The 13,763-nt window shown below is 45.8% G+C and overlaps 1 protein-coding gene across 4 annotated transcripts in view; it reads right to left on the bottom strand.

The window, feature by feature from the left end:
• The window catches only part of CELSR2 (cadherin EGF LAG seven-pass G-type receptor 2), a 47,581-nt gene that overhangs the window by 14,810 nt on the left and 19,008 nt on the right, over window positions 1-13,763 (bottom strand). For all 4 annotated transcript variants that reach the window (XM_031967209.1, XM_031967208.1, XM_031967210.1 and 1 more), the window contains 4 exons: window positions 3,972-4,194; window positions 2,519-2,634; window positions 2,256-2,344; window positions 354-511 (listed from right to left, as the gene is read on the bottom strand). In XM_031967209.1, the coding sequence (XP_031823069.1) occupies window positions 354-511; window positions 2,256-2,344; window positions 2,519-2,634; window positions 3,972-4,194 (586 nt within the window). The remainder of the gene's footprint in view (window positions 1-353; window positions 512-2,255; window positions 2,345-2,518; window positions 2,635-3,971; window positions 4,195-13,763) is intronic.

The raw sequence follows: 13,763 nt of genomic DNA, 5'->3' as shown, positions 1-13,763 counted from the left end.
CATCACAGAAAGGCAGAAATAAGGGGAAAGGAGCGCTGACAGAGCCTGGGCTGGTGAGTGGGGAAGGAGCTGAGGGCGGCATCCACAGGGGTCAGGAGGCCTGCCCTACAGGCCCTCTGAGTCCTCCCTCAATTGTCCCTGCCCTGCAGCCCCTCTGAGTCCTCCCTCCGCTGTCCTTGCCCCGCAGCCCCTCTGAGTCTTCCACTGTCCCCCAATTCTTTTGCTCCTGGACTTGTTTCTTTTCTTTTACCCTGCCGTTCTCCCCATGCCCCTCACTTGGGATCAGGCATGACTGGCAGGAAAGAGCACACCTGGTACTTTGGCCCCCAGCCCCAGCTTCCCACCCCTCTCACTTCTTGCTGCCAGCCTGGGTGCCCTGGGCAGCACAGGAATAGTTTCCTAGGACAGCTCCAAAGCGCAGTGCCACGCCAGGGTCACAGTCATCCACTGTCACCACGGCCACTTTCAGCTCAGAAGGGCCCTGTGGGAGTCCGGAGCGCCCCAGCAGTGGCTGTGGAGGAGAAAGGGGGAGGGTCCGGCTCAGGGGGGCACAGCCTGGCACAGACAGGAAACCCAATCCCTTGCTTCAGGCATAACCTGGTCAAACACAATTGCCCCTGAGAGGAAGGAGGGCCCATTTAGAGTTGGCATTTGTCTAAGTTTGCAAAGCACTTCACATAGTTTATCTTTTTTGGTGCTTACGACAAAGCCCTGTCAGAGGATTCACTTTACAATGAAAAGAATAAGCTCGTGTCTCACTGAAGCAGGATTTGAACTCAAGACTCTCTGGTTCCCAGAGCGTTTTGAGCCTTTATGCAAGACCCCTGCCTCATTTCCCAGCAGGATCCAGGAGGCAGGGCCTACTGCTTGTGCTTCATAGCTGAGCACCCCCATTTCCATCGTACACAACTTGGGGGGGCTGAATCCACCAGCTGAGGCTTCTCCTCATAGTCAGCAAACTAGCAAAGCCGCCAGCAGAATTAAGGACCGGCTGGGACATTCTAGAAAGCAACTTGTAACCAGGCTAATAAAGTGACCAAAATGTCCAGACTTTCACCCAAACACCTGTGCATTTTCCCCAATGCCAACAACGACAAAATGTATATTCTCAGGTTCACCATAGCATCCGGAGCATCACTTTGTGTGGAAACATATTGTACAGTTGTCCACAGGGGAAGCCCTGGACAAAAAACGACACACAAAGGTAAGAGCACTGGGCCCCAAGACTAGGCAGAGCACAGAGAAGCCGGGGGAGGCCTCGGATGTGAGACAGAGTCGTCCACAGCTCCCAAGAAAGAGGACGCACAATGACCACAAACAAACTTAGCCGCCACCGCCACCTGCGGTGGTCTCACGGAACAGCTGAGGCTCTGAGAAAGTGGGGGGCTGTGGGTACAGCACACCACGTCTACAGACCACCGGGCCCAGCTGATGGAGGGCCCGTTTTGCTAAACTAGTTTTTCCTTTTCCTATTTATATTTATTACAAAAGATGACTTTTCTTTTAAGTAAGCGAGGGGAGCATGTATTCAGAAATTAAAGATATGTAAAAGAACTAAAAACAAGACCCTGAAGAAGTCTATTCAGACTTCTGAGTTCTCTTGTCCTTGAGTTCACATGACATATTTCTGTGTGTTTTGTAGAATTTTGTGGCAGTCTGGGGAACCCAGATCTAGTTCAACCCTCAACTGTCATCAACCTTGTACCTTGCCCTATAAGTGGTCATTCAGCCTCCTCTTGGGAATACCTCTAGGGATGGGGATGCCATTGCTTCCCAAGGAAGTGTATTTTGCTTTGGGATTTTGTTCATTCAGCGGTATAAAGAAATATTGATAAGGCCATCCCTTCTACCAAAGCAGAGCAGCAACTGTGCTACAATAGATAATTGGAAGAAAGTTGTTGGGAGTAACTGATGAGCTGATGGGGTTTCCCGGGGTTCCATACCATATGGCTGGTACGGGAAGCTCCCTTTGCTGCCATGGCAGCCAATGTTCCCGTCATGGCCATGCTGCTGACTGGTGGCCAAAAGCCCTAACTCTCGAACCAGGAGTGGATGTCTACATCTCTGAAATCACTCCCCACCAGCCACTGTTTTGCCCCCTGGAGTTGAGCCCAACAAATCAGGTCCACTTCCCCATGATGATTCTTCTCTGAAGGCCATCATGACCCCCTTAGGGCTTCTCTGACCCCGGCTTTATAGGAGCCTGGTCTCCTGGGACGGTTTCCTCCTTCCGACAGGCTCCAGACAAGCCTCACCTTATTGTAGTACTGCAGCTGGACGGTGTGCCACTGGCCATCGCTGACCCCTCCAGGGATGAATGGGGATACGGTGGTCGTTGACTCCCCTGGGAAAAGGAAGACCAAGTAACCCAGGGCCCTATGAGACCGGCTGGGGAAGTAGGAGAAGCTGGGTAGGAAAGGGAGCACACTGGGATGACATGCTATCCTCTGGAAGGTAAACTAGGCCTGGGGACAGACCGACAGGTGGAGGAGGGTCGGGGAAAACACAGGATGTGCACCTGCAGAGAAAGTGAGCTGGACCTGCTCCTGAATCACTTCAAGGGCCACAAAGTCATGCTTTTCATTGAAACGCCCATTGTACAGAAGAAGTCCGTCCCTCTCCTTTGTGGCGAACCTGTTTGGGGGAGAGGTAAGAAAATTGCAGCACATTGTAGAGAGAGAACGTCCCCATGAGCTGGGCTGACAGCTGGCAGACCTGCCCCCGAACACGGGCACATCCGGGTCTCCAGGGCTAAGGACTGGGGGAGCAGAGTTTCAGGGGAAGGCACATTCAAGGAGGCAGGAGGCAGCTCTCTTTCTGGGGACTCGTCGCAAAAACACCCAGAAGAAGCAGATTCATTATGAATTTTCACTAGGTGAAAACAAAGGAGACCTGGGTTCTAGGCTCGGCTCTGTCAACAACTTGTTTAACAATCATGATACATCCTGAGATGCCAGGTTGGTCATGAGTAAAACAGATTCCACCAACCTCCCTGCCTCCCTGAGATGGTTGTTGGAAGGATTTTATGTGGTCATTGGTGGGGAACAAATGGAGAAAGTATCAGTCACTGGGGGAACATCAGGGAGAATTACTGTAGGAACCAAAACCAACAGCCTTCTTGTAAACAGCTCAACATTCAGGGACCAAAATAAGGAAATCTTTTAAAAACTGCATTTTGTGAATGTGTGCTTTTATATGTAATCGGAGGTACATAAAAAGTGAACAAGAAACAGCTCAGTACAGGAGTGCTGACCTTGAAGCTGCAGAAATTTGAGCAAAGGCCCCACCTCTACCTTGTCCTGGCCATGGGAAGGAGGCTAGTCATGGGAGCAAGGCCGGCCACATGAGAGAGGCCGGCCCTGACTGTTCGGAGCTCTGGCAATTCTGAGTTAACAACTGGAGACGAGGAGCTGTGGGGGGCAGAACGGCCTCACCAGGATTTCTCAGAGTAGGGGAGACTAGCGGTCCATGTCTCCATTCTTACAGATATGCAGGCTTTTAATGTGCCCAAAGTCCTCTCTTCATGGCACATATTCACCTTGTACAAGGTCAAGTTTCATGTGTTACAGAAGAGCGTCAGTGATCACAGTCCTAAATAGCCCTAGGAAGCTATACACGGTATCTCAGTTCCTTACAAGGATCTCAAGAAAGAGATACTGTTATCTCCATTTTACAGAGGAGGAAATTGAGTCTGAGAGACGCTAAGTAAGTGATTTGCTCAAGGTCCTTCATCTAGTTCATGTCACAGGCAGGATGTCAACCCTGCTTCTGGGCTCCATATCCAGCCCCCCATCCACTGAGTCACCCTGCCTTTCAGAAACAAGTTGTAAACTGGTGGATGAGGATGGGAAGTTAAACAATCCTCAAACACTTCCCGGGGTCCCCAAGTTCCCAAGTCCTCCCACTCCCCCCGAATTGCTTTTCCCTGGGACTCCCTTCCCAGTCTGGGCCCTCTCCCCATCATCACTCACGTGAGGGCCAGGGTAAAATGGAAGCGCTGCCGAAGGCCTCGGAGGGTGAGGAAGGACCGGGCCGGGAAGCTGCGTGTGGTCACTTGGCAGTAAGGTTTCTCATAGTCACCTGATGGGCAGTCGCATTTGAAGCCACCAACCAACAAGTTGACACAGGTGCCTCCATTCTTGCAGACTCCAGGAGCACATCGGCCAGAGCGGGCACTCACCTCACAGTGCTCACCTAGGATGATGGGAGAGAGAGATGAGCAGCAAGGTCAGAGCCCAAGGCCATCCCCATCCAAGATCTCAGATACCCTGAGGCCCTTCCAACATCCTCCTTCCTAAGACTAGGTCCTAAATCCCACTAACTCTCCCAAAACTCATTCTGTTCCCTCACCTATTGTGTCTTTTTAGATCCCCCATGGACGCACCCTGCATCCCTGACACAATACTTACCCTTACAGATATGCACACTGCCCCCTCTTCCATAACCTCCCACATCCCCCCTCCACTACTGCCATCTTCTTAATTCTCCAGCCCTCTGTGTCCTCCACCTTCATACCCCAGCATCCCCTCCTTGACCTGCGGTAGTCTGTTCTGCCACGTCCAATTCCTTTAATCCTCCCTCACCTCTCAAATCCAACTCTGACCATTTGATGTCTGGAATATCTCCTGGAGCCATCATCTCCCTTGTGTCTGCCACAATCCCAACTCAGTCTTTTATTAATATAATAACTTGCTAACAGGTATCCAATTCAATGTAACCCACCATCTGTTAAGCACTTAGGATATGATGAAAGAAAATAGACTCTGGCCTCAAAGAGCTTAGGATCCAGGCCAGCAGAATGGCCACAGACAAATAAAACTGACACACGTTTCCATTGCCTACACTGTCATGGACTTCCAACTGGTGGTCTTCCTCCCTTCTCTCCCCACTACAGTGCATCCTCCTCTTGCCCACCCCAATGATTTTCCTCAAGTGACCACATCACCATCCTACTGAATAAACTCCAGTGAGTCCCTATTGCCCACTGTCTGGTGCCTTGCTTAAATCCCTCCACATTCTGGCCCCTTCTGAATTATACTTTACTTCCCTCCATACAATTTGGACTCCTAGAAAGACTGGCCTGCTTGAAGCCCCTTATACATGCCCCCATACCTGGAAGACTCCCTCTTTACCTCTGCTGTCTGGCCTCCCTCAAGGCTCCCCTCGAATCCCACCTGCAGAGGTCTTTGGTGGCCCCCCAATTCTAGTGCATGCCCTCTGAGATTACCCATTTATGCTGTGTAGGTCTTATATTGGGATGTTTGCATAGGGTCTCTCCCATTCAAACTGTCAGTCCTCAGGGGCAACTAGGTGGTGTAGTGGATACAGCACCAGCCCTGAAGTCAGGAGGACCTTAGTTCAAATCTGGCCTCAGACACTTAATACTTCCTACTGTGTGACCCTGAGCAAGTCACTTAACCCCAAGTGCCTCAGCCAAAAAAGTCAATCCTCAAGGGCTGATACTGCCTTTTATGTTCCTTGTATCCCTAGGCCTGACACAAAGCCTGACCGAGCAGGGAGGGAACACCAATTAGAAGCATCTGGAAAGATTCTGCAAAGCGGGTGGCACCTGACATGGGCCCTGAAGGGAGCTAAGGATTCCTGATAAAGCAGCAGAAGAAGGAGGGATACACCAGGGACAATTTCTCTGGTGGCGTTCCTCTGCGCTCGGCATGAAGGCTCCAGATGGCAGGTAGCTGGATGTCAAAGTGACTGAAACACCTGATCCAAAGAGTAGTAACTAATGTCCCTGGTGAGTGGGAGACATCCCTCTAGTAGAGATGCTCAGGGTTCTACCCTCAATCCTGTTCCACTGAATAGATTTACTGGAAAAAGCAGAGACAGCCTCATGGCTAAGTCTGCAGGAAACTCCAAGCTACGCACAGGGGCTAGGAAGGTCGATGGCAGAGGCAGAAGGAAAAAAAGATCCTGATAGGCTAGAATATTTGGTCAGATTTAATAAGGATGAAGACTGAATCCTAAATTTCATAGGTACAGGGAACTCTCCAGGGAGGAAACTCTCTCTGCCAATGCAGACTGATACCTTCCCTTGCAACTTTCAGTCTATGGCAGCTGCCTAGAGAAGATTCCCAGAACCCTGGAGTGAAAGTGAGCCAGACTAGCATACTTGGGACGTAGGTAACAAAATAAATAAAAATAGAAGAAGGAAATGGGTAGTTTTCTAAGTCAATGTGTCCCAGTTTGACACCACTAGTCTAGAGTGCTGGGAGGGAAGCAAGGTGTCCTTGGGTCCTACAGTCACATGGGACAGAGATAGGACTCTTCACCCACTACACCAGAGATGTCAAACCTGTCACAAATAGCCAACAAAACTCATCGATGTCCAAATCAGATTAAAATGTCCTTGGGAAAATTGTAATGAAATAAATACAAGTACAACATCACACAGATAATGTGATGTTTTTAATTTCAATCTGACCCCACTGAATTGTGCCCAACAACTACTAGATCTAACAGGATGAGATTTAATAGGAAGCAATTAAGTCCAAAAAAATCAACATCTAGAAAAAAAAAAGAGCTATAGCTAGTCAGGGTTTTGCCCAAAAACAAAAACAAAAACAAAAAAACAAGAAATGCTTGTGATTTCTATGGACTTACAAAGCTAGAGGAAATGAGTCAAGCCAACAGACTGGGACAATCCTTCCCTCCTCAATCCCCAATCTTCACCAAGGAAGTTCCAAACCTTCTCTTTTTTCCAGGCTTCCTCTTCCTCCTTCCGTAGACATTACAGCCTTTCTCTCCTCCTTTTACTCAATTTTAATAGAAATAGACATTTCTTTACATATTCCCTTAATCTCATCTTCTATACAGATTGTCCCCCAAGTCATCTCTTCCCCCCTTCCCCTTTTGCTCCCTTCTTGATAATCTTCAATCTCTCCCTACCCATTAGTTTCTTTCCTGCCACCAAGAAATACATCATCTCCTCCATCCAGGAAAACTCTCACCAGAGTCAGACCTATCTCCCATCCTCTGCCAAAAACAAAAATAATTCACAACCCTGTGTCACCCTGACAAATATTTCTTCATTGCTTCCATGATCTTTTCAACCCTACACACACATATACACAGAGAGAGAGAGAGAGAGAGAGAGAGAGAGAGAGAGAGAGAGAGAGAGAGAGAGAGAGAGACGGTATAAATAGTTCTTTATTTGTAGAGGTAAATTTATGCCATCTTTATTATTAATATTGTCCATCAGAAGCCATATCACAGGTAATCAGATTTATGTTATTTCATATGCAAAATGAGGGAGTTGTACTAGATGACTTCTGAGACCCTTTTTTAGCCCCAGATCCCCAATTCTATGGTCCAATCTCTCCATAATTTCTCTTTCTTCCAACAAATGTTGCCCCTTCCTCTCTTGGACTCCCTAGCTCTCTATACTGCTTCCGTATTTTCCCATCATCCCCAGTTATCTCAAAACTATTCCAATTCTCCTGCTCCACAAAGACAGATCTCACTCTTCTTCCCTCTCCAATGCTCTCTCTGAACCTCCTATGTGACAAATGTATTTTATTTTGGAATTGGAAGTCCCTCCCTACAGGTGACAGCTATGCTAAGCTCCAGAAGATTAGGCCCACTGTCCTCTTGGCTGGGTAGCTCTTTCGGAAGATGCAGAAGAGACTAGCTTAGTGTCTTCAGCTCCCAGTGCCTCAATGTCAGTCACTGATAGACAATAAGATCAGGTTCTCTCCATGGAGGTGAGACACACAGCTTCCCACTCAGATTAACTAGGAATAGTCAGAGGTGGGGGAAGGATCTGGGGCTCAACTATAATCTGTGTCTCTTCCCCAGACAGGGGGAATCAAGACATTTATATTGGTTCTTTTGGGATATGGAATCAAGAGAGAAGCCCTAGTGAGGTTGGAGACCTAAGAAGCTAGAGGATGGAGGACTGTGGTTATCCTGACATTTAAAAAGCCATTAAAATAAAGCCATTAGCAGAATCACAGGCCTATTCCCTCTCTCATACCCTCGACTTCTTATGCAACCAACCTGTTCTATCCTCCTTGTCTCATCTCGCCCCCCCCCCCAAACCAAAAACCCAAGAGGTCCAGATTCTAGAATTCTCAGATCCTGTGATTAATGACCAGTTCATTACCATGGAAACTCACCCATCCAAGTCCCTTCCTTCTCCTCTTCTCCTGGACAAAGACTACCCCGATCTTCTTCTTACATACCCCTTTCCTCCCTCCTATTTTCTTTCTTACTAGAAAAGGAACCTGGCAGGCAGGATTGGGAGACAGAAGGATTCTAAGTCTGTGTAAGCTCCAGAACCTTCCATTCTCCCTTGTCAGGGCTGCCCACAGCATGACTCTTCCCCATCCTCTCATCTGGGGGGCGATCCTTCCTGCCAGACATGACCTAAACAGGGTAAGTGGGTGTATGGGGAGGGGGGCAGCAGGAACAAAAGGTCAGGGAAGAGTTGGATGGCAGGAAAGGAAAGAGAAAGAGATGGTTTTCTCCTAACTGGATGCCCTCAAACCAGCTTTCCTCACTGAAATCCATTCTTTACTCGTGGCCAAACTGATATTCCATTTTACTTCCCTACTGAAGAAGCTTCACGAGCCCCCAAGGTGAAACACAAAGTCCTTTCCTTGAAACTGAAAATCCTTCCCACTATGGTCCCATCTCTTCTTCCCATCACATCTGTACATCCAAGACAAACCAAGATTTGTTCCCAGGACACCCCACTCCATTCCATCCACTCCTTATGAATTTATCTCCTAGAGATTTCACATTTATTCATTTGTATGCATATTGTTTCCCTCAATTAGAATGTAAACTTCTAAAAGACACAGGCTGGTTTTTTTGGAGGATTGTCTTTGCAGCCCCGCAATGCTTGGAAATAAATGCTGGGCCAATTGAACTGCTCTGAGAGTAAAGGGGAAGGTTATTGGAAAGAGACTAGGAAAATGGAAGAAGAAGGTAAAATGCTGGTAGTTGTGAGGAAGAATTTCGGAGTGGCTTATTAGAAAGAATGCTTGTGGGGATTTAAAAAGACAAGAGGTTGATCACTATGAGCCATTGGAAACAACAAATATAATTTTCTTGTATGATAGGATTTAGAGATTACTAGGGTGCCACAGTCTGTCAGCCAACAAGCATTTGTTAAGTGCCTGCTATGTGCCAGATACTGTGCTACGCATGGGGGAGACAAAGAAAGGCACAAGAGGGTCCCTGCTCAGCAGGAGCTCAGTCTTATGGGAAACAGTATGCTAATCACTATGCACAAACAAGTTACGGGATAAATCAGAAATGACAAAGGAAGGCACTAGAATTAAAGGGAATTGGGAAAGGTTTCCAGCAGAATGTGGGATCTTAGCTAGAGCTGAAGGAAGCTGGGAAAGCCAAGAGGCAGAGATGAGGAAGGAGAGCATTCCAGGGATGGCAGATGTCACCAGTGAAAATGCCTGGAGATCAGAGATGGAGAGTCTCGTTCCAGAAACAGCCGGGGGCTGGCCTGAGACTAGGAGCGGGTGTTGGGGTGAAAACTCTAAGAAAATGGAAGGTGGGGGAGGGCAGGTTAGGAAGCACTCCAAATGCCAAAGAGATTGTATACTGATCTGACAGGGAAGGGTTAGGGTCAGATCTCCATAGCAGTTGGGGGGAGAGGAAGCTGCAGGGGGGGGAGATTTATGGCAGGGAGCCCCAGCAGCAGCTGTTACAAGGGTCTAGGGATGAGGGGGCACCCGGCTGGTGGTGGTGTCAGGGGAGAGAAGGAGGTGTCGATGAGAAGTTTTGTGACACTTAAATCAATACGGGCTTTGTGTAATCTGGATTTCAGCAAAGGAACTAATAAAAATCCCTCCCAGTGCTCCTGTAGACAAGATAAAGCAACGGAGACGAGAAAACCAGATAACAAGATGAATTAAAAACTGCTCAAAGTTCCCCGACCTGGAGAATGCCTGTTGATTATTAGTAGACTAATGTCAACCCAGAGTAAGGTTTCTGGTGGAACGCCACAGGATTCAATCCTTGGCCCAGGTCCAGTTGATGACATGATTCACATTTATATTATGACACAAAGCTAGGAGGAACTGATAATGCATTAAATTACAGAATCTGGATTTAAAAATATCTGATGAGCTAAGAACAGTGGGCTAATGCTAATGTGAGTAAATTAATAGTGATAAATGTAAAGTCTTGTACTTTTCTTAAACAATCAATTGCATCAATGGACAGTAAAGATGTGGCTGGTTACAATGCATGTCAAAAAAAAGACTCCAAGATCTAGAGGAGACTACAAATTCTTGCTGACCCCTTCTGAAATGTAGTCTCCTCTAGATCTTGGAGTCTTTTTTGGCATGTATTCAATTAAGCAAAAGCTTCCTAGCAATTAGAGAAACATAAAAGTAGAATGAGCTGCCTTTATAGACAGTGAGTTCCTCATCAATGAAAGTGTTCCAGAAGAGGGTAAAAGACCTTTAAAAAGATGTAGGATGACTGCTTGGGTTAAGAATTAAATTAACTGAGGTTTCTACAACTCTCAGGTCTAGGAAAGGAAGATGAGCAGCAAAGATGAACCTAGGGAGATTATTTGGGCTAAGAGGAGATTGAAAAGAAGCACAGTGTTAGGGTAAGGGGTAGTTCAAAGAATAAAAACCGAATGTTAATCACCAATATCACTCTCCAGCAAGCCTAAAATATAAACTCCTCTATGAAGCCTTTAAATGTTTGAAGGCTTGTTTGTAGCAGAGAACAACTAGGGTTGTCCTACATAGTTCCTGAAAGGAGGACTTGACCAAGCACATGTTACAAGAAGTGTTAGCTTCTAGGCAGCTAGGAGATAAAGTGAATAAGGAAGGCACTGGACTTGGAAGAGAGTTGGTATCATCCTGGCCAGCTCAATTTAATCTCTATTAGGCTCAATCTCTCCACTTTTAAAATTGGGATAATGATCAAATATAAAGTATGAAAGTAATGCTATATAAAATATTACATAATGGTTAGCTATTATTATTCATAGATGCCAAAAATAATCTTCCTAAGATACAAGTCTGACTATGACACTTCCTTACCTAAAAACCCTCCCTAGTAGCTCCCCAATGCTCTGGATAAAATAACTCATCAGTCTAACATGTGAATCCTTCTTCAGTCTGACCCCAGATAATTTTTCAAGCCTAGTATTCTACTGCCCTCTGATGTACTCCAACCAAACCATCCTTGATCATGACCCTCCCCACCCCATGTCCAGAATGCACTCCCTTTTTGCTTTAATTGCCAAAATCTTTTCTCCAAAGCTCATCAGGTGCCGCTTCCTCCAGAGAACCTCTTCTGATTTTGTTCCCACTCCCCATCTGAAAGTCCCCTCTTCCTTCCAAAATCTCCCTCCAGGCATTTTGCCTGGCTCTCCCTTTGTTCCTGATATATCCTGTCCTGTATTCTCCTTCAGTAACTCCCAGGGATTGTGCCATTTAAAAAAATCAACAAGCATTTATTAAGCACAGACTAAATCAGTGTATCTTTGACACATAGCAGTGGTTTGCTCACAGCAGGTATTGGTTGAACTGAATCACTGACTTAAGTATGTAGAAGAAATCCTTAATAATTAAGAGTTGTCCAACATAGAGAACTACATCATCAAATGGTAAATTCTCCACCATTGGACATGAAAGGCAGTGATATGGACAGAGGACTGGACTTGAGAGCAGGAAGATTTTTTGGATCCAGGCTCACTTAAGAGCTGTGTTGTCACTTTCCTACTTGAGGACCCAGAAGGGACTGGACTCAGAGACTTCTAAGGTCCCTCCCAGCTTATATTTATCATACCATGTTTTAAAAGAGCATGACTGTGGAGGGGATGACCTTAGAAATTTGTTTCAACTCTGAGATTCTGAAAAGCTTTCTCTGATCCTCAATGAAATTAGAAAGATTTATTCTGTTTGTATTTATGAGCACTACCAGTACCTTATGTACCTTTGCTGTGAAAATTTGTACTTATAAAGATCATCTTTTGAATTATTACATATACATATGTATATATAAATTTTCTTTAGTGGGCTATACACACCTTGAAGACAGGCATTGTGTTTCACTATTTTTATCTCATAAAGCCTAGTGTGGGAAACCTTACATACAACAGACACTCACTAAAGATGCTTCTGAATGAACGAATGAGCCAGAGATCATAAGTAAATCAGAATAATTTCTGATTCTGAGCTTTGGCATCTATTGGTCCTGGGCAGGAATTCAGGAAGGTGGCAGGTGGTACAAGAGCCCACCAAAAAACTGCTCCAGTTTCAGACTCCCTTAGGTCTTGAAAGGAGTCCAACTCAAACTGGATAAGCCCCTGCCCAACATTGCCAGCAAATGGGAATCTAGACCTTTTCTGAAGAATTCCAGGAGAGTATAAGCCCCTCTTTTTTTGTCTTTGTCCTCCCCATATCTGGCATGGTGCCTGCCAAGCAGAGGGCACTTGATAAATGTTTGCATGACTCCCCAGCCTTCCAAATGCAGTTCATTCCACACCGGAGCAGTCTCAGCTGGTAAATAGGTTTTCTGAACATCAAAACTCTGTCAAGTCTTTTTGCTATTTCCCCTCATTCCTCTTGATTCTATCCTGGAGGACTAAGCAATTAAGTCTAAATTCTCCTTTCACAGGACAGGCCTTCATACTATCTGAGGATAGACACTGTATCTTCTCTGAGCTCCTCCTTCCTAAGCTAAATATCTTCAAATCTTTCAACTTATCCTCATGGAACATGATTCCAGGGCCCATCCACCTCAGGACATGCCACCTTAACAATATTCTTCTTACAATGAAGGCCAAGCAAAAATCTTTAGATGGGACCCAATCCAGAATCAAGTCTGGAGAGACCCTGGAAACTGCCTTTCTTAATGTGGCCTGCTGTCTTTTTTACATTTTTGGCAGTCAAACCATATCATTGACCTAAGAGCTTTAAAGGCTCCTAAAATGCTCATATTTCTTTCAGACAATACACTATCTAGCCATGCCTTCTCTCCTTTGTATTCCTGAACCCAAGTGTTAGACTTTACATTTATCCAATTTCAACTAAATTTATTCAGTCCAATGCTCTGGTGATGAAGTCCCTCTTTGGTCTCAAAACTCTAATTTTCACTCAAAACTCCAAAGAGCTTGTGTGTGTGTGTGTGTTCAATACTGTCTAGCATTTTTGGGGCAAAAATACTGATGTGGTTTGCCATTTCCTTCTCCGATGAATGAAGGCAAACAGGATTAAGTGGCTTGCCCAAGGTCCCACAGTTAATAGTACCTGAGGCTGAATTTGAACTCAGGTCTTCTTGACTCCAGGCCCAGTGCTCTCTCCACTCAGCCACCTCACTGCCTCTAGTGAAGTTATAGTTATTGATATTTACCATATAAGAAAACATCATAGTGTTATTATGTAAATGATTCTGATCTATGAAAATCATCTAAGAACCCCTGAAAAGGTGGCAGGGATGTCCAAAAGTCACGAGACAGTACTTTGAGAGGTGCTGCTCCAGTCTATCAAGATCTTTTTGCATTTATACACTGTCTTGCATGTTGTAAGCTAGCCTTCCCAGCTTTGTGCCATCTGCAATCTGAGGACTTTTTCCAAATCACTGATAAAAATGCCAAGCAGCACAGAGCCAAGCACAGATCCCTGGGGCTTTTAATGGAGACCCCTTACCAAACTGTCTACTTTCAGTCTAGCCATTCAACCAATTCCAAATTTATGTAACTGTATCATCATGTAACTCACATCTCTTTATCCTTTCCATAAGAATAACATGAGATGTTT

The sequence above is a fragment of the Sarcophilus harrisii genome, chromosome 4, assembly GCF_902635505.1.
Source record: "Sarcophilus harrisii chromosome 4, mSarHar1.11, whole genome shotgun sequence".
Taxonomy (NCBI): domain Eukaryota; kingdom Metazoa; phylum Chordata; class Mammalia; order Dasyuromorphia; family Dasyuridae; genus Sarcophilus; species Sarcophilus harrisii.
This window is presented reverse-complemented; position numbering and strand designations above follow the sequence as displayed.